The sequence below is a fragment of the Mesocricetus auratus genome, unplaced genomic scaffold, assembly GCF_017639785.1.
Source record: "Mesocricetus auratus isolate SY011 unplaced genomic scaffold, BCM_Maur_2.0 Super-Scaffold_100043, whole genome shotgun sequence".
Classification (NCBI taxonomy): Eukaryota; Metazoa; Chordata; class Mammalia; order Rodentia; family Cricetidae; genus Mesocricetus; species Mesocricetus auratus.
In genome coordinates this window covers 7,979,680-8,006,426 of record NW_024429220.1, presented here as the reverse complement: position 1 = coordinate 8,006,426, position 26,747 = coordinate 7,979,680, and the positions used below count along the sequence as shown (strand labels likewise).

The following is a 26,747-nucleotide window of genomic DNA, read 5'->3' as shown; positions in this document are numbered from 1 at the left end:
GGGAGGTAGTGACACTTTTATACTATGGGTGACACATTTGAGACCTTTTAACTTCATGCTTTATAAGAAATTGTTCTTGAGGTTATATATTTTACAACAGTGTGTAGAGATGAATACCATTCATCTTGGGTCACCACTAGCTGTTTGTGGCTGTTTATTTAAATGTAGACAAATAAGAGTTATTATGTTCTTTGGTCACACTGTGTACATGTGCCTGTCAGACCATGTAGCCCAGTGGCTGCTTTAATGGACAACACAGTTCAAAAGGACATGAGCATTGTTCTAGGGACAGAATTTTTTTTCTTTTCATGGTAAAATGTAGTAGCACAAGGCCTTCAAATGATAAGTATAGGTCTTCAAATGATAAGTATAGGTCTTGCTAAGCAAGCTTCCAAATTGCAATAGCACCTAAACAGAAGTGAATGGCTCCCAGGTGATGGAGATTCTTTCTGTGTCATTCACCCTCAAGAAGCTCACAGCTGACCTGTGTAATCTAATCTGTTTACACCCACCTAGCTTGCTTGAACAAAGTCATTACTTCTTTTATGAGACTTGGTTAGGGGAGAAAGCTAGCTTCCTGTGTTTTTTCCATAGTTTTGAGAGTTAGATTGCCTGCAAAAAGCCCGTCTGGACCATTAGTTCAGGGAAGTGCAAATCTGAGTTTTGTGATTGCATTCCTCTTTCTCTGCAGGAGAACTTCGGCACATCACCAAGCTGAAGCCCTGGAGCCTCTTTGATGTACTTGTGGAAAAGTATGGCTGGCCCCCAGAAGACGCTGCACACTTTACAGATTTCCTGATCCCGATGTTAGAGATGGTTCCAGAAAAACGAGCTTCAGCTGGCGAATGCCTTCGACATCCTTGGTTGAATTCTTAGCAGATTCTACAAATATAGCATTCTGAGCTAGCAAATGTTTCCCCAGTACATTGGACCTAAACAGTGACTCTCATTCTCTAACAGGATCACAAGAGAGCTGGCTCTACCCTCAGACCTTTGTTTTGCTTTGAGGTACTGTGTGACACTTTGCTTCCTGGGCACCATGACCCTGGGGAAGGGTAGTCTCTGTCTTCAGCTAAGTAGTTTACTGGCAATTTTCTTCTGGAAACAATAACATGTCTCTAAGCATTGTTTCTTGTGTTGTGTGACATTCAAATGTCATTTTTTTGAACGAAAAATAGTTTCCCCTTTGTGTGTTGGCAGGTTTTGTAACTATTTATGAAGACATATTTTAGCTGACTATTATATAACTTACAATCTATAGAAATTATCAGTTGGAGCCAAGGAAGAGCAAGGAAATACACAATTTTTCCTTCTGGCATAGGGAAATAATCCCTGTATTATAGTGTATGTAACTGTTAATTTACATAAATAGGGGACAAGGGTTCACATCCAGAAAAGCTACCCCTCCCTCCCGAGTGCTTCTTACCATACATTGCATGTTGCAGATTTTCACTGCTTGAAGAAGTCACACAAACTTTTCATTCCATGACAGTCCAAGTGGTTCTGGACTAGGTGCCACTTTAAAGGAAGGAAAACCTGCTTTTCACTAAGAAATTGACACTATAATCTAGCAGTTCCATTTGTATTTTACATATTTTTAAAACTACTTTTAAAGAATAAGTCATTCTCCCTTAAAAATGTGATGACCCAGCACCCCCTATCAGCACTATAAGTTAAATATGTAGATTAAATTGGACAAGAGAAATATGTTCAGCGTGTGGAATGAAAAGAATATATTTTTGGAAAAGCATGATCGTGTTTGTCTAAAACACAAGATGTGGCTTACACAGTTTGCAGCACAGTGGACAGAACACTCCTCACAGCTTAAAGGTAACAAGTGATCATGTTCATTCCATAAGCAGCTTTACTTGCTACAGCAGTTTACCTGCCTTTTCATGAATGAGAAAATTTTCCCTTTGCAGGCTGCATAGTTTTAGTTTATACATTTTCTTAAAAATGATTTGTAGAATCCAGGACACAAACCGTTAGTAGGCAATACAACTTTAGAATGTAACATAGGGAGGTATATTAGCCTCTTAGAAGTCAGTGGATTGAATGTCCTTTTTAAAAACATTTTTATTCATTAAGGTGCCTCGTTTTTTCTTGACTTTGTCCATTAACTTATCCATATGCCTTTGCAATAATTAGATTGTGAAAAGCTAACAAGTGTTGTAACAATAATCCTTTGTTTGGGGTGCTTGCACTTGTCTTAAAAATTAAAGTGTTTTAGGATTTTTTTTTTTTTGCAGACATTGCCTTTGTCATTGCACTGTATTTGAAGTGACAGAATCAACATACATTTGCTGTCAGTAGTGTCACCAAAGCTAAAGGAGGTACAGATGAAGTCATAGGACATACATTAAAGCTTATTACCAGGAGATCACTTACAGTTTTAGGACAGGATGGATTTTAGGAATGAGGCTTTAGGACAGTCTACATTGTGGGTGGTCCCTTTTTTAAAATCAGTGTTCATCATAAATGCAACTAAATGCAACGGTTTTTCCCTCCTACCCATTATCTTTCACTCTGCGTGGACAAGAGTTAGCATTAATATATCACATACGGTTGTGAGGTAGAAAGTTCTACTCATTTATGAGCTATGCATGCTGAGTTTTTCTAATCAGACTGTGGGTTTCCATGGAGATCCCATGACAGATAGTGGCTATGCAGTGTTGTTGGTCATCATAGAAGCATTTGTATAAGAACCTCAAAGTATATCTGTATTCTTCCCTTTGTCTAAAAGAATTTTTACTATTTGAATGAAATTTGTCTAATGTGGTTTTAGCTCATGTTGGAAAAGCTAGAATATTAAATTTAAGGTAGTTCTCTATTAATACCCTAACTAGCTTGCATACAAGTTCTAGAAAGAATACATGTCTGTGACGGAGTACCATATCAGGTTCTTGGTAGCATGCTGATATAAAAATATAAAGGTTGGGTGTCATGGTACAGGCCTTTAATTCCAGGGAGGCAGAGAGCAGGTAGATTTCTGAGCTGGGTTTATGTAAGTTGCAGACCAGCCAAGGCTACATAGTGAGATCCTGTGTCAAAAACTTTAAGAAAGGAAAAGAATAAATACGAGCTTAAAGGTAAACCATTGGTAAATCAGAACAGTATAATCCACATAGTATTTTTAGTTCAAAGACCCTGTGAAATCTTCATGGAAAATTACAAGCAGTAGATAACAAGTGATTTTAACATATTCAGAAGTAGGTAATCTGAAAAGTGGCAGAACTCTCCTAAGAAAAAGTGGGCATTAGAGTTCCAATCAAGTGACCTTTTTAGGTGAGATCTACTTGGTGTTTTCATATTCCCTGCTTTTTGACAGGTAAGGTAATAAGTAGAGCTTTGTCACTGGAGTTAAAACACACTCAATTATTTTCTTTCTTCGTTTTTCTTTTAACCCTGGCTTGCCTTGAGTGCATAGACATCTGCCTACACAGGCATGCCTCCCTCTACTTTTAATTAAAAGTTTTGTCCATCAAAACTTGTATTTGGTTAATATCCTTCAGATAACAGAGCTTTCATTCTGAGTTACTTTCAAAGTATGTGGATTTAAAGATGCTGAATAGGGGGTAATGACGTCAAGGAGGTGAGTATTATTGGCATTTCCATACTACCTAGCTTTGGTCTGTGTCTGAAGTTGTCAGGAGGGACGATGTGAACCTCTTCATTTTTCATCCTAAGGAAAACTTTGACAAAGGTGTCAGAATTAAGCCGGGTGGCAGTGTTGGTGGTGTTGGTGGTGCATACCTTTAATCCTAGCATTCTGGAGGCAGAGGAAGGTGTATCTCTGAGTTCCAGGACAGCCAGGGCTACCCAGAGAAACCCTGTTGCAAAGTAAAGAAAGATGGCTAAATTGGCTGATGGTCTTCAAAACCTTGAAGGTGATTAGGATTAAATCCTAAAGGAGCTGTATTTTCACATACAGTCAGCAGCTCCTTTTCAAATGGAAATTAAGTGATAAAATATGATTTATGTCACTACCAGATCTCATCCAGTCACTTTAAAATTTTACTACTCTCTCCCTAAATCACAAAATTTATGGGTTATGCCCAAATTAGGGATGTTGATAAATAGGGTAATGATAAATTTCATACTTCTGAGAGGTATACAGCAAAAGCTGGAAAAAAACAAAACGAAACGAAACCACAACTGATACATTTCTTTCAGTAGTAGGATACTCATTTCATTCTATTTGGCATATTTCAGAATGCCTTTCCCCTTGGTTTTGTTTTCTACAACTTTAATATTGAAGCTAGCTATTAAACATTACATTTTCGTATCAGTTTTATTAGTAGGGCATTACAGTGAAATCCTAATAAATCTTCCTGTGTTTTAGGTAAATTACTTCTTTTCAAACTGGTAAATTGCAGTATGAAACTGCTTAGTGTGTAATGTATAAATAATTTGGATTAATTTTGTAATTCTGTATGATGTTAGATTGCTAGTGATAAGCAACGTCACACAGCTTGGCTATTTAATTTCCTGTGACTCATGCCTATCAAGGAAAGGCAAATGATAGGAAGGACTGTGGGGACCACCCAGACTCACTGCTGGTAGCCTGCATAGCAATTGAGGTAGCAGTTACGAAAGAAATAGAAGGTTCTTTCCTTACAAATTATATTTGAAAATCATTAACTTTTGTAAAATCATTAACCAGACCTCAATCTCAGAAGTTGTACAGAACAATTTAGTAAAACTGACATAATTGTGATTTATTAACATGAATTAAAATGTCCAACCAGTGCTTCAATGTGACAGCATATTTGAAATAAAAAGGAAAGGTCTGTACTTACTGTACTACTTTCACAGAGATCACACTTTTGCAAAAGACTTGTCATATGTACAATGCTATACACCAAATGAAAAGAGCTGGAAGCAATTATATATGCAAAAAAACGCAGTATTTACAGTCTGTCAGGGGTCACTAGAAATTATCTATACATTAAATTACATTTTGCTTGCAAAAAACTGATAAAACAAATAAGCCATGTCCACACCAAATTATAAAAACCTGTATTGCATTTTCAGACTTAAGATGCACCCACAGAACTGCTGACCATAAAAGAAAACCCTCCTAGTGCTACTTAATGCATATGTATAAAATGATATATAGAAAATAGCCACAAAATGAATGGAACTGCAACAATAAAACCTAAAGGTCATGTAGCATCAGATCTGTGGCCAGAAAAACAGCTGGAATGTTCACTTACAAAATAAAGATGCCTATGACTGGCTTAGAGCACACTTCTTAAGGGATTTTAAAAGCAAAAATGGGAAAAATACAATGAAAGAGCACTGGTGCCTTTGTTTTTTTTTTTTTGTTTTGTTTTGTTTTATACAAAGTTTCATGTACAAGCTTTAAAAAGTACCTTAACAGGTACATATGAAATATACAGTTTATCTTACAGAACATTTTAAAAAATGTTATGAGTCCATTTTAATGCCACCCTGAACCATGGTAATTGTTTTGAAATGTTGGTGGCACCTGTGCTCTGTGAATTGGAATCTGTCCAGGCACTGGAGATGCCTGCTGAGGTCCTTGCACCCCATGTGGCAGGGCCACAGAGCCAGGATGAGGATGAGGACAGAACCCTGAAGCAGTAGGTGTTGGAACACTGTTAGGTCCTTGGTGCGGATGATGAGGACCTGCAACTGCTAATGGACAATGTGGCCCTGTTCCAGAAGGCTGGTGTTGGGGTCCCGGTCCCAAAGTGCTATGATGTGTGGCTTGTGGGGGATACGGTGGGACTGCTGGATGAGTACTTGTAGGAAAAAGTGGAGGTCCTTGATGGGGTGGGTGGTGTAAGGCTTGACCTGATGTTGAATGATGCCCAGAAACCAGAACACTGGCTGGAGGAGGAGGTGGAGGAGGTGGGGGTGCCGAGTTCACCACATGCTGGTGTTGTGCTTGTAGACTTTGCAGTCCTGTGGAAGGATGGGGCGGTGGATGGTGATGTGGGGCAGGACCTGGAGGTGGAGGGGGGTGGTGGTAAATGGTGTCCAGTAGTTTGAGAATGAATGTGTGACCCAGGGGTGACAGCATGAACTGGCCCCACTACATGTGCTACAGAGTGCTGCTGATGAGAGTTTGGCTGTTGTATGAGGTGTGGTCCTGGAGCCGGTGGTGGCGGAGGCGGGGGCGGGACCACAGCAGCAGCAGCAGCAGCAGCAGTTTGATGGTGAGGTGGCAGAAAGTGCCCTGGAGTAACATGGTGTCCTGGAACTGATTGCTGGCTTGTGGTGCCAGGAAGTGCTTGAGTTGGCCCAGAGGTAAACACAGTCTGCTGGGAAAGACTACCTTTGAGCTGACTGTAACTCTGAAAGTTTGCAGAGGGCTGCTGGTTTTGATAGTATGATGACGGGGGCGGAGGGGGGTGGAGGGGGCGGTGCCGTGCTGTTGAGACTTTGTTGGTTAAACTGACTGTATGTTGCTGAAGATTGTCCTGAGGGTGTCTGTGTAAATAATGCTCCAGAAGCTGCCTGCTGAGTGCTGGCTTGAAGGTTCTGTGCTGCTGGATAAAAACTTCTCTGAGTCTCTCGCTGAGGAGTTCCAACTTGAGGTGACTGTGAATGGTGAGGCCTGAAGGGGGATCCTAGCTGCTGTGAAGGAGGCTTTGGTGAGAGGTAACCATGCTGCACAGTTGTGTGAGGCGTGGAGGACTTGGGAGGGTTTTCTGTGTGAGGTGATGGAGGACAGTGCAACCTTGTGGGTGCAGAAGGCAGCTTTTGTGCAAGTTGCTCATTTGCATTGCGAACATGGGCCTGAGGAGGATGGGTCTTTGAAAGTGCTGGGGTGTTACTCAACAGCTGTTTCTGCTGGAGCTCCGTCTTTAGGTGAGTGCTGTTCTCCGCTTCCAAAACATTGGCTGCTGCCTCCCATTGGGAATCTGGTTTTGTGAGTATTTTCCCATGTGACTGAGCAGGATTTATCAGCCCCGGTGAACCAGGCTATGAAGAAAAAAAAACTCACATAAATTTTTTGTTTATATAAATTTTAAAAATATGTCAGGTACTCTTACTGATACTTAACGTTATTTAATAATTTTAAAAGAGGGCAGGAAGTAGTGTGACTAAAACAAGTATAGAGACTGATGATGTTGGCAGGCACTATTCAGATACCCCACCTTTTAGCTTATAGTGGGACACACAAAGGCTCTTCACAGAGCACGGTGGAGAGCATTCCTTTTTACGTATGTCACCTGAGCTCTTGTATATGGAATGCTGACTGGCTGGTCATAAAATTGTTTCCCATGAGAGTAGGAGTAAACACTTCGGGGGGAATGTGAGCTACAGAAGGGTACTGAGAAGACTACAATGTTGAGCAGAGCTTAAGGATGAGAAAATAGGAGTACATAGAAATCACAAATACTTGATGTAACAGGAAAAACAGTGTGAATGGCCAGGCTTGAAAGTCAATGTTATTACCTTGCTTATTTTTGAGGGGCTCTGAGAAATGTCAGGGGATGGACATTCACTCACAATTGTGGGTTCTGGATTTTCGGGGTCAGGATCTGTAAGGCAGAAGAAACCTACAATCAGTGTAAGATTAGAAACAAGTACTGTCACACACAGACACACAGTGCCCATTGTACAGAGCTTTTTTTCTGACCATAAAGTACTTTAAAATAATAGCCATGATAGGTCATCTATTTACTGACCTGCTACAAGTTCACTCAAAGAAGGGCCTAGGCTCTTAGTGTGCACCTGGGGAATGTGATTTGAATGAGATGAAGGTGAAGACTGAACATGACTCGGTGAGCATGAGACACATGGTGATTCTCCCCCTAGAGATGAAGCAGAGCAGACCCAGAACATTAGTGCTCACAGGGAACAGGGACAAATAGCCAGCCCCACTTGGTAGAGAAGAAGCAAGGACACTCACCACTGTCTTTATCTCTCCGGTGGTCGCTGAGCAGTAATGCTCTCTGATAACTCCTTTCTCTCACTTGCTCCACTGAAGTAGAGGCAGTCCTTTAAAATAAAAATTCTCTGGTCAGAGAAGCTGCTGCCATCTACACTACACTGCCTGTCTCTTAATGAGTGAAATGGCCTTCACATGAAGGATGTTGCTATACTGGGACAATACCTTGGTATTAAACCTTTGAAAACAGCTTGTCTTGTTGCTAACTGTACTCCAAACTGAGATTTTTATTCCTGTTTACTTGAAATCAGACTAACATTTGTGTTTGACAATTTCTTCATAAAAAGGAAGGTATGTTGGAAATATTGTGTTAACATTTATAAGGTTCCTTTACCAAAGGGAACAAAAATACTCCCAACAAAATGCCAGTGTCAAACTTGTAAGTTTGAGTGGGAATTATTGTTTGTTTTAGCACTTTTTTGTTGTTTTTTTCAAGACAGGGTTTCTTTGAGTAGTCCTGGAACTTTCTTTGTAGACCAGGCTGGCCTCGAATAAGTGAGTGTGGTCTTTTTCCTGTTTGCTGAGACACATCTTAACGAGGCTGCTTCTGTCTTCAACTGTTTTTTTTCCTCCTTGTACAATGGCACATTTTGGAAGGGGCTTACCACTGAACTTCTGGGTCTTTCTTCTCACTGGTGTTGGCGTCTTTAGCAGGACAGTTACTACTGCCCTCTTCACAGGAGGCATTGTGAGTAGCCGTTGGCGGTGGTAAAGGCGAGTTAGCCTGGTTTTCTGCCTGCTCCCCATTTTCACTGCCATGGACACATGCATCGCCACTGTTGCTCAGGCTCCCACTTGTGTGAGGTGACACGCCGATCACAGCAAAGCTTTCTGTCTTAGAGCCACTTTTCCTAGCTTCTCGTTGTCTCTTCCGGTATTCTAAAAGAGAAACCTTAAACAAGAAGAAAGAATCTTTCATTCTTGTTTTATATATCAGAATCAATTTATTCTTTAAAAAGGATACTGTAGCATTTAGGAAAATTATATAAAATAATTGAATTTTCCATGAATAATTAGCAATTATTAAATGCCTACTATATGCCAGGCATTGTATTTAGCTGATTTATATGCAATATCTCATTTAATCCTCACAGCAACCTTAAGAAATAGGTATATTATCATCCCCATTTTACAGATGAGGAAATTGAGTAACTCACTCACTCCAGGTCACACAGCTGGTGAGTGTTGGAGCCGGGATTCGAACCTAGGTCTTATTTGAAAGCCCGTGCTCTTTCCACTATACTACATTGCTTCCCACAAAGTTGCCAACTGGACTCTGTTATAAAAATTAAAAGCACATATCACTAAAATGCTTTGACTTGTATATATACATCAGTTACTTAACAAATAAGCGTTTCTCCCATTCTTGCAAAATAAGGCATTCTGTCTCAAAATTAGGAATCTTATCAAACAGAATCATACTTTCCAAAACACTCTTACATCCATGGCCTAAATACTGTAAGTATTATGAGATGGTAAAGAGGCATTTCTTCTCTCCAAGGCTGCCTGCTCAATGTAAAATAAGAGAAACAAGAACAAGTATTATCTATGTATGGTTTTGTGGAGGCATTTATTTTTAAAGATTACTGTTTCAAAAATCACCTTGAGGTTTTTATCTCAAACTACATTTCTTATTAGATGTTTAATTTCACTATAATTTTTACTTCCTTAGGAACATCAGATTACTTACAAAAAGCTTAAAAATGTACACAAAAAATACCTTAACTTACATCACCAAGTGTTACAAATGCCTCATATAACACATGCTGTAACTACCAAAAACCTTTAAGAGTGCGGGGAAAAAAAACCCATTCAAGAGACTGTAAATTGTTAAATTATAACCTTTTTCTTTTGTGGTGGATTCTGGGGTGTACAACTCCCGTCGATCAAACTGTCATTCACAGTCTGTCCGAAAGCAGACACAAGTGCATCCTCAGAGGTACAAAAGACCGCTGTCTCCATAAACACGCCTCTGGCGTCGTCCTGCATCAGGCACTTTGACTCACTTACTCGGAAGCCTCCTCCAATTTCCAGCTGATGTGAAGGTGTCAAGTCCCTCAAATTGGAGTTTACTGAGAAGTTAACTCCAGTTCTGTCGGGACTCTTTACCCAGGAAGAATACAGTGTACCTCGTCCAGAGTGGCTCGAGTCCAGTTGGCTGCTGGGCTCAGTCCTGTCGTGGGCTGGTATTTCCATGGTTTTCTGTAAGGCTGCTGCCTCGACTGCATCGAGTCCCAGTTGAAGGTCTGACACCGATTCTTTTTCCCCTGGGCAAGGCCTATTGACTTCAGTCCTACTCCTAGGGCTGGGGTAACCAATAGTCTTTATTTCTTGAAGGCCCAGTTCAGTTAAGTTGGAATTTCTAAAAGGCCCCAATGATAGCATGGTTGAAGATCTGTCATATCCCTGTTGATGGTAGGAGGAAGGGGAATCACACAATGCCATTTAGGGACAATTTACTATCTAACAGTAATTTAAGCAAAATAATATTAGAGAAAATCAGCAAATGAATGGTTTTTTGATAATTCCTTACCTCTTGGTTGTAGGTACGTCTCTTTATTTCTGGAGAACTTTCTGGGGAAGAAATATTCTACATAAAAGTAATGAGCAAAATTAGAAATTAAAAGTACAACCACCTCTATTTGTAGACATGAAAACTTAAATGAAAAGACTAATGCATAGATTTTATTTTTAGGCCAATCTGATATAACAAAAAAATGCTCATTGTGGCACAAATAAAAATGTTTAAATTTATATAAATATAGGTTCTCACTTTTCTTAGTTTCTTACCACACTAGTTAACAAGGCAGGAATGGGTTTGCCAAAAAGTTTGATAAACACATATTCCCAGGAATAGCCATTTCTCCTCCCTGTCCCCTGAAATGTCTCACCTCAAAGTGCATAGTGTTTCCTGGTGTGCCAGGAGTTACTGGGGTCACGGGTGAATATATGGGTTTATAACCATTTCTGTAAGTTTCATCATCTGATTTGATCCGTGGAGGAGTGGCGAATGCTGGGTCCATAGGAGTGATGTCTGTGTGAGTTGGTGTAGCATATGGTGAAGGAGTAGGGGTGGAGCTTTCTGAGTAGGCAGAATCTAGCAACTGATAAAGTCTTCTTTTTTTTAGTGGTGTAGTTAAATCTGTTGGTAAAATAATCATCTATAAGAAATCATACTGCTGGTATTTGCTATAAGGAACAGTTATGAAGATGACTTTTACCCCCAAACTATTGTATTTTTAAAAATGGTACTAACATGAAATCATCTTCCTTAAGCCTCCAAAAGTTTCAGTATTAGCAAATATTATTTTGCCTGAAGCTTATAAGCCCTACAAGTCACAAAAAAGTCTGCTTTTATTAAGTACTGCTGTTACTGTAACTGATGTGTTGGCATCCTTTTGAATCCACTGAAAAGCACCTAGCCCCCACAAAACCCCAACTTAAACTAGTTATTCCATCTACGTTTTCATGTCTCTGTGCAAAGGTCTGCAAGCAGAGCCCTGGAGCAGTAGCTGCTTTTTCTTGCCACAGTTCCTCACACTAACTAACTAATAGTTCCTCACACTAACACAGCACCCAAGAGAAGCACTACCTGGGAGGGAACAGCTGTCATTTAACAGTAGTGGACTTTTATTTTCACCATTAACTGTAGGGCTTCTGGATTCTTCCTGACAAGGTGAATGATATCTATGTAAAATTGTTGAATTTTCTTCTTCTAGGGCTTGTTTCAACCATCGCTGAATAAAAACAAACAATAAACGTATAAGGATTAGTTTGCAACTATTACATACCCTATAAATGCAAAGCCAATCACAAAAGCATTTCATTGTGAGGAGCTCTAGTAAGGACTGAATTTGCATTTGGCTTCTCCTAGATTTTTATATCCAAAGAAAAGTTTACCTTTTTGCATGAGCCAGAAATGTTTTCAGTAGTTTCTTTTCTTCTCTTTTTTTCCGAAAGGAATGGTGATGTAAATCTAATATAATGCTTAGGAGTAGAGTATACATGGGGGCTGTAAGTGAGACCTGGCAAAGAATTGAGCTGTGTAGCTAACACCTCTGGATCTGTAGTTATGCGCAGAGGCCTTTCTGAAAGGCTGTCTGAAGGTTTTCCTGTCTTCTCATTCTTCTCACTTAACCATTCATTGACCAAGTGCTAGAGAACAGAAACATTTGGATCACTATATAGTAATTGCACAGATTCCACTACAGAATATTCTAATATCAAATTAGATATTGGTACATCGTCTAAGACGATAAGTTGGATAATTTAGATTATTCATGTTATTGGGCTGGAGAGATGGCTCAGCGGTTAAGAGCAAGTATTGCTCCTTCAGAGAGGACCCAAGTTCGGTTCCCAGCACCCATGTCAGGTGGCTCACAACCGCCTGTAACTCCAGCTCCAGGGGATCTGACACTCTGGCCTCCATGGATATGGGCACTCATGTGCATATACCCACAGACAGACACACATGCATAATTAGTAATAATCTTTAACAAAAATTATTCATATTATGTGGTGACGAAGAACCCCACTATCAGTACTTTCATTTCCTGTTAGCCTAAGGACTATTATGTACTGTCTTATAGGGAGAAAACAGATAGATACATGTAGAAAATTCCTATTACAAAGACACTAATTTTTGGCAGGCCATGGTGGTGCACCGCCTACTGAGTCAGGAAGACTGACGAAGTTTGAGGTTGACCTGGGCTACAATACAGTAAGCACCTGCAGCTAGCACCAGGGGCCTTTTCCCCCTTCCCTTCCCGTTTCATTTTGGTTTGATTTGTTTTTTTAATATAGCAAAATCTAGGAGATACCAGTGAGCACCACAAACAATGTAGGTCTTTGCTCTCTATTTTCCTTGTGACTGTAGGGCTTTTAGGAAAGAGCAGGTGCCCATCACAGCTGCCTGGAGATAAAGACCTCCACACTGACAGGCCTTGGACATCATTCCCCATGCACAGAACTCAGCCTTTGTTGTTGTTCTTTCACAAACACTTAGGAACGTGCCCAGGGCCTTGCACACCCTGGCAAGTGCTGTTCCACTGAGCCACACCCCAGCCCTATAATCTAGTCTCTCCTGGCTACCCGGTTACACCTGGTGCTGAAGACTAATGACTCCTCACTGTTTCAAACAAACAAAACAGTTGCTTAGAAACATTTTTACTGTCAGGAGTATTACATACTCATACACATACAAGAAACTGCCTATCTTCCAAAGCATTTTTGCATCCTTTCCCTTTATATATAATTTCTTGTGTGTGTCTTTGTAGGAGAATGCAATTCTACATATTAAACAGAATGATAAAATGTGCTGCAAATAAACACATAGCACTGCCAACAATTTGCTTTTAACAAATATTTATATATATAAACAATATTTGTAATTGAGAAAATAGTTTAAAAAGTATTTTTTTTCATTTCAAAAAAAATTTAATTTTTCTCCTTCCAAATACAGGTAAAAAATACACTTACTATTGAAGGCAAGTATCCACTTGCATTGAAGCTTTAAATGAAACATTACCGATGTCTCCAACAAAACCTCTGAGACTGTGGCAAGGAAATTAGAGTCTACCACTGACGTATAATCTTGAACTCACACCAGAACTCATTATGCATACTTTCATTGTTTAACAGTCTGCCTACAAACTGTATAAAATTAGGTAAGAAAAAGACAGAGCTAAAAAGTTCCAAAATAAAGCTGGGCAGTGGTGGCCCACACCTTTAATCCCAGCACTCGGGAGGCAGAGGCAGGCGGATCTCTGTGAGTTCGACACCAGCCTGGTCTACAAGAGCTAGTTCCAGGACAGCTTCCAAAGCCACAGAGAAACCCTGCCTAAAAAACAAAAAAATGTTCCAAAATACGGGCCACCCGTCCCTGTATGCTATCATTTAGAGAAAAACAGCAGCCCCTAATGTTAGAGAGTTACTCTTGAACTGAAAAGTTCAAACTGTACCATTAACTCTGATAATTTTTCAAAGATTTCTATTAATGATTTGTCTAAAAGTGATCTTCCTCAGAGATGACTCAGTGGATAAGGGTACTTTCCTGCCAAACCTGGAAGCAACATAGTAGATGGGGAACACTGCCCACATGTGCACTCAGGCACATACAAATAAATACCAAAAAACTTTTAAATCCACATTCTTAATACATTCTACTGAAACCACAAGTTTCTTCACTTTTAATTCTTGTGATCTACCTCCATAAGTTGTAAGTACACAGACATGGGTAAGAGCTGGGAGTGTGGCTCTGGTGTAGAGTGCTTGGATTAGATCCGTAGGCACAGGAGAGAGGATGTGTGTTAAAACCAGTTTCAGAGATGAATATTTATATATTGGTAGTAAAGCTTATTCAGAGAAATAATGAATTGTAATGTATTTAATCTTCATAACTATAAATGTTCTTGACAATTTGGTACCTCTCATACTTTATCAAATATCTGTAAGTGTAAAAATGATGTAAATTTTTAAGACAGTTTAATTTTCAGTTAAGAGACACCTGTTTGCAAATGGTTCTTACTTAGGACTCATACCTTCTTTGTTTTGGGGTACTTTGTGGGACATTTATTAAGTGCTGGAATTTCCACTTCAGTAATTATTTCTGCTGCTGGAGTTTCAGTTTCTGGTTCTACAGCAAGTATAGTGTTTTCGATATCATTCTGTTGTGATATAACTTCAACGTCAGGAGAAGATGGCTGTATGTCTGAACACATGCTGACGGTCCGGTGTCTCCGACGCTGCTGTCCAATGTGAGTTCTACTGCGAGAAAAGCTTTTTCTCTGCTTAGTTCTATTCACTTTAGCAGGCGTTGGCTTGATAGCAGTTTCATCTTTTACTTGTTCCTAGGTCAAAATACAATAGTGGGACTTCTCATGCTTATAGATATGTTTTGGTTGAAATACAACATTATCTACTTTAAAAACTAGCTTTCCAGAATCTTTTTTAATTTATGTATTTTATGTGGGTTGTAGTAGCACACACCTTTAATCCCAGCACTCAGGAGGCAGAGGCAGAGGCAGGTGGATCTCTGAGTTTGAGCCCAGCCTGGTCTATAGTGTGAATTCCAGGACAGCCAGGGATACACAGAGATACCCTGTCTTGAAAAATCAAATAATAATAAATAAAATTTATTTATTTTGTGTGTGCGCATGTGAGAGGGTACAGCACATAGGCTCTGGGGACCAAGTTAAAGTTGGCAGGCATGTAGCAGCTTTTGTGGATTAGCCAACAAACCAAAATACTTGCATACTTTCTTACTTCCAAGTCCAAATTTCCCATGGGATTTGAAAGCGCTTTAAAAGGCTACCTCTGGGTGCCGTTTTAAGATTCATGGGCTGCTGAGATGATGGAGACAGAACGGGTTCAGAGTTGCTGCCCTGAACCCCCACATGTACACAACAGTACAAGCGCACAGAAATGGTTTCTGTAAATGTACCTTCAATCTCAAAGTAATGATACCTGGCTAACTTCCGCATCAGTGACAATCTGTGACTCTTTACACTCAGGCTTAACTTCCGTCTTGGCCGTGCTGATCCTTTCCAAAGCTTGTTCCCGCCTTTTCTCTCTCTTTTCAAGTCTGGCAAAAGCTTGCAAAATTGCTTCCATTTTCCTTTCTTCTCTTGTCTATGGAATTTAAGTATGAAGTAAATATCATTATTCCAAAGCAAAAATTCTAAATGTCAAATGTTCATGACAGATTTTAAAAGCTGCTGTGATACTGCTAGCATAACAAGTCTATTGTTGGTTGGATGGGGAACAGTTTACAGCCACTTAGCATGTGTATGAATCCCAAACTTCATCTCAGTGAGCTGTTTTCAAGAATGTATACCATGAAGGGATGATACAGCAAACAAGCCTTAAAAAAAAAACAAACAAAAAAACCTCTCACTTCTACTTCTGCCCTCGCTCACAAGTCTTTCCAGGCTCCTCTACCTTCTGCTCTTCCTTCCTTACACTGACACATCAAGACAGGGCAGAGAACACTAAGAGCAAGACTTAGGCCTTGAGCAGAGGGTGGGGCACATACTTCAACTCTCAGCCACAACCAGGAAGCAGGTCCATTTGACTTTCCTCCTTCATTGTCATGGATGTGGGGAAGAAAGAAAGATCAGAAACTCAAGCTCTGGCTGCCACAGACCTTCAGCTTTAGTGCACAATTACTGACCGAGATTTACACACATTCAGTAACGGAACAAAAGGTGCTAACAGCTCCACTGGGGGGACCGCTTTGAGAAGTTTCTCGTCTCACCCTTTTTAGAATTGGAAAAATTTTTTTCTTTCTTCTTCATCTTTTTTTTTGTTTGTTTGTTTTTTTGTTTTTTGAGATAGGGTTTCTCTGTGTAGCAGTGGAGCACTGGATCTCGCTCTGTAAACCAGGCTGGCCTTGAACTCAGAGGCTGGCCTCTGACTCCCAAGTGCTAGGATTGAAGGCACGAACCACTATGGTGGCCCAGTGGAACTGAAAATTTTAAAGCCAAAATGTTAGACAAGTTTCTGTCTTTACCTTAACTCAATTCCTACTAAAAACAAACAAACCCTGTATCTGTATATCAAGTGTTTTTCTTTTAAAAATTTCATTTAGAAATCTAGACTTCACAAAGCAATTCTTAAAATTGCCTCACTGTTGAATCTGGTTGGAGGGAGGACTTCAACTACCAGGACTGCTTTTCAGGATTGCTTCTTTTTAAAAACATTTTAAGTTAGGGAAAAATAGTTTTCAGAAGAAACAAGCTTGTTTTACAACATTATTATTTTTCTAAATACTTTTGTGTGTTTGCCTGTGTGAGTTTCTGTGAACTATGTGCATGCAGGTACCCTGTGAGGCCAGAAAGGGGCATAAGATCTCCTAAAAATGGAGTTATAGGCGGTTGTGAGCTCAGGATGTTAGGTTCTGGGCAAGGAACCCAGGTCCTCTACGGGAGTAAGCAGTAAGCACTCTTACCCAGTGAGCTATTTCTCCTGATGACGAATAAGTCAACTACTAGGTAGATACCCAAAGAAGAGATTTTCTTTATTATAGTTGTCCTAGACAGTGATGGCTGGATGTCAGATTTCTTTGTGATAGCTGTCCTAGACAGTGATGATTGCATGTCAGATTTTTTTTGACATGATCCAGGGTTTCCTTGTTTTGGACTGTGAGGTTGAGAATCTGAGATAAAACTGTGTCGTGTAAACAGCTAGATCCATGTTGATTAAACAAAACATGTGAGAGGTGGTTCATAATCATTAGTTGGTTAAGGTTAAGTCTGTCTAGAAAATGTCATATTGCATACTACTGAGGAAACAAAAGCCCACCACATATGTAGATGACTCAAAGGTAGTGCCTTTACATAAATTACATGCTTCCTGATTGGTGGTCTTTCCAATTAACCACTGAGGTCACACAACACACGTTTCTACAAGCATAATATTATATAGCAAAAGTTGAAAGCACCAAACAAATTCCTAATGACTTTAACCAAGATTTCTTAGTTGTACAAATGTTTGAGAATAAAGGATTGGCTGAATGAATAAAAACCACTAGCTTATTCATTCATTCCTTTGTTTGTTTTAAAAGACAGGGTCTCTGTGTAGCTCTGGCTATCCTGAAACTCACTATGTAGACCAGGCTGTCTTTGAACTCAAGAGATATATACCTACCTCTGCCTCCTAAGTGCTGTAATTAAAGACAAGTGCTACCATGCCCAGCTCAAGTTCATTCAGCTTTTATATTAACCTCTGTATCTAATGCATTAATTGGTAACTTAATAAGAAGTTGCAACCATTTTGTAGAACTCTGAAAAGTATGTTAACTCAAGTCTGATGTGGTTTATAGGGGACTGGAGCTAGTGGAGAGACAAGGGAATACTGAACATCCTAATTAACCCTAGCAAGACTATAGATCCTAATGGCTGTAGTTTAAAACAGTGCTACAAGCCATGGCTCTATCTGAGCCCAAAGCTCCTTCATTATCTGTGAGCTGGGGAACTGACAGGTTCAGAACTAGATATGGTATTCTGTTATGCTGGAGAGTTAGCTAGAGTATGTGGGATATTCCACATGACCTATCGATATACTATTCTTATATTTCTTAGTATTATATTTCTTATATTTCTTAGTATTATAATTTCCTGTAATCAGAAGAAAAAATAATCTTACCTCTTCCTACTTGAGGTGCAATTTAAAATGTAGTTTATCTCTATGTGTATGTATGTGTGGGAAGGAATGTATGCACTCCAAAATGCTGAAGGACAACTTGAAAGGAGTCACTTCTCTCCTTCCACAATGTGGGTCCTGGAGATGGTACTCAGTCATCAGATTTGGCAGTGTATGCCTTTACCCACTACGCCATCTTGCTATGGAAAACAAACTGCACTGGGTAAGCTGCCACTCAATTGAAACATCTGAAACCCTGTAGTCTGAGCACCATAAGTAAGGTAAACTTAGTGTTAGAAGAAATGTGTGTTCCTCCTGAAACAGAAATTATCCCTGGACTCAAGAGCAGAACCCCTGACCTGTAGTGGCCAGAGTGCAAGAGCTGGCTGGGGAGACCACAGCTCTGCAACCTTCCAGTCTCCCTGCCCCAGTCTCAGTACTCAGAGGCTGAAAAAACCCTAATAGTAAGATATTCCCAATTCTAGAACTGAGAAGCACAAAGCTGTCTTTAAGTGGAAGAAGAGGAAGCACCTACCAAATAACTATCTCATGATTCAGAAAAAAAGACTACTTACTTTAGAAATACAAGCTTCCCCGAACCCCTGTCAAACAGAAATGAAAACTGACAAATGAACTTTATTTAAAGATGGCAAGGCTAAGACTATTATGAATGGAAGTCATTCCAAAGTAATGAGCACTGTCCATTTCCTGCATCACATGACAGTTACACACACCCCTAAAAGCAATGTTATTTGACATTCAGATTCACTATGCCCATTTTCTGAGAGCTGCTCCACCTTCTCTGTTCACCTAGTTTTACATAAGTAAACCCTATCTATGCATGAAACTCTCAGATTTTTGTGAATAATTTATAAAGCATAGGTCACTACGGTGTGAAGGGGAATAACTGGAAATATTTAAAGATTTCTGAATATTTATTACAAAGCAGCTAAACCATAACCACCTCATTTTGTTTGGACAGACATATCATTGTAACAAAGATGATTACTAATCTCAAGAATTAGTCAGCATCAGCTTAATAGCAACAAGTAGAAAGCGGTGGGGAGTTAGGATGATATCCATCATACTTGTGTCACCAGATGATGTTTCTGGCAACAAACTTGCTCTCATCCTTTAATAATATTAAAGCTTGGCACCTTCTAAACTTTTCCCAAGTTAAATCACTTCTAAATTAATCAGTAACAGCATGGATTCTAACAAATAATAGTGTTTCCCTAGGATACTTGTTCCCTAAAATAAGAAGCAGGAATTCCAGAAGAGTCATCACTGACTCCCAAAGCTGCAAAGTATTCAAGTCCAGATAAGGCTAACAAAAACATACTTCTTCACAGACGTCAAATTAGACATCCATGAAATACACCCTGCCTCTGAAAACTCTGCGAGTCATGCATGATTCTAGGCAATGCCTACAGACATGAGCTGGGCTGTGAAGATTCATTTAGCTCATACTCGTGGCCTGTCTTTTCTTGGCTCATTACTAAGCTGCTACCATTCTAAAAGCCATGTGGTTTTTCCCACCTCAGCAGCTGAGGTTATAATAATAAACAAGGTCTTATAAGAAGTTTATGTTATTATGTGAAAGTTATCTGGCTTAGATATCGGTCACCCACTCATCACCAGGGTTGGTTTGATTTATCTAGATGCCTAGCCAAATGTCCCCTTCCTCCCATGTTCCTCCAGCTTCATGTGTATGTGTCCCTCCTGAAGCTGCACAATCAGTTTAAAAGGCTACATGACCTCAGCTAAAGGAGGACCAGCCTTTGATTAAGGGGAGGACCAGCCTTTGATTAAGGGTATGAGTAGTTGTGCTCACCTACTAGAACTTCCAAGTAAGCCATCAGGGAGTTTATGCAACAAGTACGACACTGGTAAGTTCAGAGATCTCTTTACTTCCTGACCATCCTTTCACTGATTCTCAATTTTGTCTCATCATAATGAGTCAACTTCCATGGACTCCAAGTTTAAGCTACTTGACTTGAGCAAAGCATTGTTTATATAGATAAAAATCAGCAAAACAATTCTATTTTGCTAAAATCGTATACAAAGATTCCATAGAACTTGACTTGGAGGATAGCATTTCTGATTCTTCTTTATCAAAATATGGTAAATGGAATATATTAGCTAGTAGTTCCTAATGACTTGTGCTACATAACAAAGAATTTTAACCATTGGTATTGACTCTCTTCTATCCAACTTGGTATTAATATAGCCAGTGAAAATGACAGGGTCGTCAAGAACAAAAGCTGATTCAAATTCATTTTTTTCAAAGTCAAATAAGGCTTTGAGAAGAAAAACCATATTATTTAGGAACTTATTTACATCAATAAACTAAACATCAAAGTAATGTTCTAGTTAGAATTAAGATTACAATGATCATGAAGCTAGGGTCAAGGAGGCAAAGGTGTTTAAGTTTTATTTCATATCTTTTCAAAATGACACCATCATTTATACTTTACAGGGCTTCCCATGTTATACTTCCGTAAACAAAACTTCTAGTTTTAGTCACTTAGGGGGCAGTTATTTTACCAAGTTATACTCCAGCCCTGTAATTACTTACCTATTCATCTCATAGTAATCCTATCATTCCATTCCTACAAACTCTTTGAGACTACAGGTATGAGTCATTACACTTCTGCTGCTACAAATGACTTACAATTTCTTGTCCAATTTATACTGACAAAAACATTTGCAGATAAATCATGAGGGAGATAGAGCTTTTTTTTATGGTAACTGTAAAAATACAGACTGTGGCTGGTACACCATGGTGGATCTTGAAGTTTTGCTAAGTTATTCTTACCTGATTTAGTAATAATAATATAAAGTTTAAAGTTCTGTTTCTGTCTTAAATCATGAAAAGAAACAATATATTTAGCTAATGAAAAGACATACTGAACAATAATTGTAGCATTACATTTATTAAAAATTCTTGGCTCTAAAAATATTCTAAGTTATTTCTTAAGTTGACATATATTCTTGAATGCCCAATGAAAGTCAGTAAAAATAAAAAGTATATCTAAATGGTAATGGCAAAGACAAATACAAATGCTCAATGTCATGTCATGAGCCCCAAATTGGCTATTGTGAAAGACAGAAACCCACATAAAGGTAGTTAACTCATAGAGGAACAGCTGCCCCAGCCCAAGGTACCATAAGCAGCCACTAGCTTCCCAGCTTACCATCTTCCTTTTCCTTTCTGCAATCTGCTCCTCAGATTCCATTTCTACTTCATTGCTAATAGGAGTTTTTTCTTCCATATCATCAATAAAATCTGGCTCCTGAAAAATGGAGATGACATTACTATTAACACTAAACTATTATTCCATCTAAAAATCCATCTAAAAAATTGGAACTATGCAATGTATGTTTTAACCACAATTCAATGTGTGAAATAGGAAGCCCACCAAAATCCGAATGTCTAAACAAAGTTTTCAAATTCATACAAGGCAAGTAATTATGTTTTATGAAGTTCCTATCAAATATAGTAGTGTGCTTACATTCATATTTGTCCGGAACAAATTTTCACCAAACCTGCAGATGTGAAATTTTCACTGTTCAATTCAATACTTAAGACAGCTAGATATGGGACATGGAGGCACACACCATTAATCCTATACTCTGGAGGCAGAAGTAGACAGATCTAAGTTCAAGGCTAGCCTCAGAGTAAGACACTGTCTTAAAGAAACAGCAAAAACCCATGCTATCTGGAATGTCTTTAATTACCCCGTCTTAGGAAAATGTTTAACTCTCTAAGATTTTGTCAACCTCTTTGTTTCTTAATAATTTGACATCTATTGTAGGAAATCATATCTAAAAGTAAATAGCAAAAATAGGGCTGGGGATAACGCACAGTGGTAGAACCCTTGCCTACCATGTGTTGGCCCTATGTTATATCTCCAGCATCGAAAAAATATTTAGACTGTTAAGTGATTTTTATGCTTAAAAAGATGTTTAAATACAACATTTTCTTCTTTAAAATAATTTCCTTGAGAATTAGGAGAGAGTAGTACCTGATTATTTGATACTGATAGTCTCAGTGGAGAAAGCTTTCTTTGTTTTGTTTCTGGACTCTTTATTTTGTTGTTTGTTCCTTCGCAATCCAAAGTAATATTCTGATTTTGTATATCTTTTTCTTTTGAAATATCTTTCTCCTTTTTTCCTTTTTTCCTTCTGGTCTCATAACCACTATTGATGTTTTCTGTCGATTCTGAGCTCCGTTTTAGAACAGGGCACTCCGGATTTTCTTTGAGGCATGCACAGTCCACCTTGTATTTACTGAAATGATAACCAGGTAAATATTACTATATAAAACAAGATTGAGAAGTTCATAATCTCTTTTAAACTGTAACTCTATAAAATTCAAGTTGTTATTAATTATAAGTTCCTGGTAACTATGACAAAATTAATGTTCTTTTCCATAAAAATAAAGTAGTATATACTGATTTTTGTTATTTTGTGCTACTGGGGATTGAGCCCAAAGGTAAATGCTTAAAATATGCTAGGCAAGTGTTATAGCACTGAGCAGGAGCCCCAGCCTTTAGTGTTGGTTTTGAACACAGCCTATTAAAGTAAAAGGGTACGATAGCTTGTGCAGTGTAGACAGCATGAAAGCAGAAACTACCCTTACTTGGTGTGATAGTGTTATGCTGACTCTTCAATTAAAGAAAATGCTAGCTATGATAAATACCACGTCTTACTTAGTTTGTAATATACTTTAAGGAATAATTTTAATAACCAGTTTTCCTTAAAAGATGCCTAGAAGAAAACTTAATTCTAAGTCTTCTCTCTTTTAAATGGGGGCCTGAAAGATTATACTATCCCTCATCTTCTCAGTAACTAAATTATTAATACTCTCAATATTATTGATGACCTTAAAGCTTAGGCTTATGGGTTTCTAAATTACACAGAAGTCTGATAGCAACAACTTGTGTTTACCTCAATGGTTACTCTATGCCAGAAACTGCTTTAAACAGTTCACATGTGTTAACTTGCCAACAGTTCAAAACATTCCATTAAGTGAGTAGTATTCTCAATCTCGAGCTAAGGAGTCACAAAGAGATGCTGAAACTGGTGTATGGTTACATCACAAGTAATCAAGCGAGATATAAAACTACACAGATCTTTGAAAGTTTATACTCTGAACTTCTATGGGATAACAGTCTCCTGAAGCAGCAAACTGATCCATTTTGTTTCATTTCCCCCTTCTGAGAGGTTAAAAGCTTAAAAAACTGGGGAGACTAAGGCAGCAGGGCAAGCCCCAAGTTTACAGCCCTGTACCCATAGAGGGGCCCATCACAGCAGAGCCCTACCTCCATGTGACTCAGAGTCCTCTTCTGGCCCATGCAGGAACCAATACATATGTGATATACATTCACATAAACACACACACAAATATTTTTTAAAAAAGGGAAAAGCCACATTGTTATGATAACTATGACTCAACAGTAGAGATACATATTGAAGGTAAAGGAAACAATAATGCATACTTTACATCTTAATTCTAGAAATGATGTCTGTCATAAAATGTTTAATAATATGTAGGAGGATGAAGAGCACTTTCAGAGAACTCCAGTTTGGTTCCCATCACCCACAGCTAGACAGCTCCCAACCCAGATCCAGCTGCAGCGCCCTATTCAGGCCTCTGGCATCCACCCATGTCGTATACACTGACATACAGACATAAAAACAAACAAACAATGAGATACAGGAGGAAACAAATTAAAATGTTTATAACCTTAAAGACTACAAAACACAAAGAATTCAAAAAGAGTGAGAGTCTGTATGTGTAATTCCATCCCTGGAGAAACAGAGGCTGGAAAAGCAGAGTTCCAGAACATCTTAGGGAGTCTTGGCTAGCCTAAATCTTCTTCTTTACCCTCAAAAAAGAGAAAACCACGCAACCACAACTGATTTCTTAATTTGGAAAATAAGTACATGGATATTTGTGTTTTATTATTATAGTTTTAAAAACACAAATAGCTTTTTTTTAAATCACAAATTGATGATTTCCCCCATTACATTTCAAAACAATAGTTCTGAAAGTTTGATTGCAGGATATACAACGCAAAGAAAAATTGGTACAGTATCTTTTGTTTTTACGAAAAAAAATTATGTGTTCAGTGTTTATAACAAATGATCAAGGAAGTTATTAAACAAGTTGAAGTATAAGAAAGTGAGAAAAAAACTCTCACGTAATATAGTATAGTAAATTAAGTGTACAGGTAGGTTAAAGTTAATAATTAGAAGGTCTGAACACTCCATGACATTGAAGTCTATGAAATAAGTAACAAGGAAGGATGGGATTGCTGATAACAGCACACTTAATTCCAGATACTTCAACTGACTCATGATAATTAATAACAATGTCCAAATTATGATGACATTAATCTACTTGAAACAGCTAAGACATTCACTAACTTGAACTTACCAATTCCCATAGTCAAAATCAAAGGCAATAGTAATTTCAGTCCCTTTTGAAATACTCTGTATAGAGTAAATGTAGAGATGTATCGTTCCGTCTTCAATTTCATGCCTTACCTGTTAAGAAGCATAATTTTATATTACTATACAATATTAGAAAGATTATTCATTATTATCAGTTTATGGTGTTTGTTTTTGATACAGTGTCTCACTACACTACCAGGACTGGCTAAAAATATTCTTAAAAGCATTTTACAAACATGACATGGAAACGGTCATTCATCATAAGACTTACAAAACAGTCATCACCTGACAGGCTTTCGATAGTACACAGCCAACACTCACCCCTACAGCCTATCCTCTAACACTCAAAAATATGCCACTGCATTCTCATCATCTGAGTATGAATACTTTTCTTGACAGTTTCCCTTCCCACAATACTCTTTTAGTTCAGAACTACTGTTTTACACATAAATCAAGGCATACAAGGCTGGGATGTAGTTCAGTGGTAGAACACATGTATGACGTGTGAGGTTCTAGAGTCAGTCTCAACCACCACACACACAAGAAGTACTGACACGGCTATAAAACTAGTAAAATCTACTTTAGGGCTGGTTTGCTGGTAACCCTCTTTAGAGCTCAGTCCTGAGAACCCACATGGGAGAAGACAGAAGTGACTCTCCCAATGTGCTGTCCTGATTTCCATTAGTGGGCTGCCACATATATACATATGTGCGTAAACAGATACACACTATATATACATGTAAAAATATTACATCTACTTTAGCTTTTAGCTATGTGATACAAACAGCGTTTCCAATATAAACATATGTAACATTCCCTCTTACAAGGAAAAAAATCAGAGTTTCGTAGATAAAGAAAGTAAAAAAAAATGTGAGACGAGGTCCCACTATGTAGCAGTGGCTGGCCTGGAACTTGTTATGAAGAGCAGGCCAGCTCTGAATTGCCTCTGCCTCCCAAAGATGAAAAGAGTCCGTGCACAACCATGTACAGCTTATGGATAGTAATCTTAAGAGATTACCACCTAAATGTGGACAAAAGAAAAATATTGAACAAAATAACATAGGTGCAGACTTTCATATTTTGTGTTCCTATTTCTCCTAAAATAAGCTTACCTCTGCATTGGGTGTACAAGAACGCCTGATGAATCGAGCCTCATTCCCAAAAGTCCTCGCATCAACACACATTTCTAGCCCATGAAACTTAGAGTAGAATAAAACAAAAGGGTATGGCCTACAAACAAAGAAGTAGTACAAGCTTTTAGTATAACAGGTCTAGAGGATATAGTTTAGTGGTAAAGTGCTTGCCCTAGCAGGCAACGTGTCCTCAATTTAGTCCCTAATGCCACAAAACAAGCAGACAACAAAACTTTACAATTTCCTCTTTATTCATTAGAGGTAAACATAACAATTAAGAAATTTCTAAGATGCAGTTGGCAATAAAGCAAGTATTTGAATATTAGCAGACTTGTGTCTGCCTCAAGTTGCCTAAGTCAAAAGCAATTAAGGGCTGAAATTTTTTTAAATAAAATTTTTAATCTTTATTTTTTATGTGTATGGGCATTTTTCCTGTACATGTCTGTGTACCAACTATGGCCTAGTACCCAGAGTCAGAAGAGGGACTTGGATCTCCTGGAACTGGAGTTATATAGATGGTTGTGAGCGACCATGAGGGTGCTGGGAATCCCAATCATGTCCTCTACAAGAGTAGCCAGTGCTCTTAACTGCTGAGCCATTTCCCCCACCCCTGTAGGCAGAAATTCTTTACAAGATAAATAAACACAATGTCTTTAAAGCACCGTTTCTTGGTGTAGTTAAAACAGATTTATACTAATTTCAGATAAGAGGCATAGATCTTATGTGTCTTTCATGGTTTACAAACTAAGAATGTTTTAATAATGTTAACGTATTAAACAGTACAGATTTAAAGACAAGAACATATTTCTATACCTAAGAAAAGTAATGGCTATCAGAAGATCAAATAAATTCTCCACCAGAATCCCAAACCACAAAAGAAGCCTCCAAAGCCATTCTAATACCAACAAAGTAGGAATTAAAGTGGTGATAGTTGCCTAAGAACATTACTAATCCTGTCTAATGAAGAAGGGGAGTTTTACTTTTAATCACTACTCTCTTTTCAGATTCTAGCAAGTATGTTACAACTTAGGTAATGGGTAGAGAGGTTCTTGACAATCTTAGGTGATGAGAATTCCTGACAGACA

At 38.5% G+C, this 26,747-nt stretch overlaps 2 protein-coding genes across 10 annotated transcripts in view; one reads left to right on the top strand and one right to left on the bottom strand.

Moving 5' to 3' along the window:
• The window catches only part of Srpk2 (SRSF protein kinase 2), a 211,694-nt gene extending 208,207 nt beyond the window's left edge, over window positions 1–3,487 (top strand). For all 9 annotated transcript variants that reach the window (XM_040735191.1, XM_040735192.1, XM_040735188.1 and 6 more), the window contains one exon: window positions 692–3,487. In XM_040735191.1, coding sequence (XP_040591125.1) covers window positions 692–876 — 185 coding nt within the window. In that variant the 3' untranslated portion in view covers window positions 877–3,487. The remainder of the gene's footprint in view (window positions 1–691) is intronic.
• Window positions 3,488–4,697: 1,210 nt separating this feature from the next.
• The window catches only part of Kmt2e (lysine methyltransferase 2E (inactive)), a 50,519-nt gene continuing 28,469 nt past the window's right edge, over window positions 4,698–26,747 (bottom strand). The window contains 18 exon segments of the mRNA XM_013121086.3: window positions 4,698–5,989; window positions 5,991–6,380; window positions 6,382–6,954; window positions 7,432–7,517; window positions 7,665–7,790; window positions 7,889–7,977; window positions 8,533–8,819; window positions 9,770–10,333; window positions 10,461–10,517; window positions 10,819–11,069; window positions 11,520–11,664; window positions 11,828–12,082; window positions 14,467–14,775; window positions 15,392–15,556; window positions 21,265–21,363; window positions 22,096–22,360; window positions 24,513–24,622; window positions 25,642–25,759. Of these exon segments, the coding sequence (XP_012976540.1) occupies window positions 5,444–5,989; window positions 5,991–6,380; window positions 6,382–6,954; window positions 7,432–7,517; window positions 7,665–7,790; window positions 7,889–7,977; window positions 8,533–8,819; window positions 9,770–10,333; window positions 10,461–10,517; window positions 10,819–11,069; window positions 11,520–11,664; window positions 11,828–12,082; window positions 14,467–14,775; window positions 15,392–15,556; window positions 21,265–21,363; window positions 22,096–22,360; window positions 24,513–24,622; window positions 25,642–25,759 (4,435 nt within the window). The 3' untranslated portion in view covers window positions 4,698–5,443.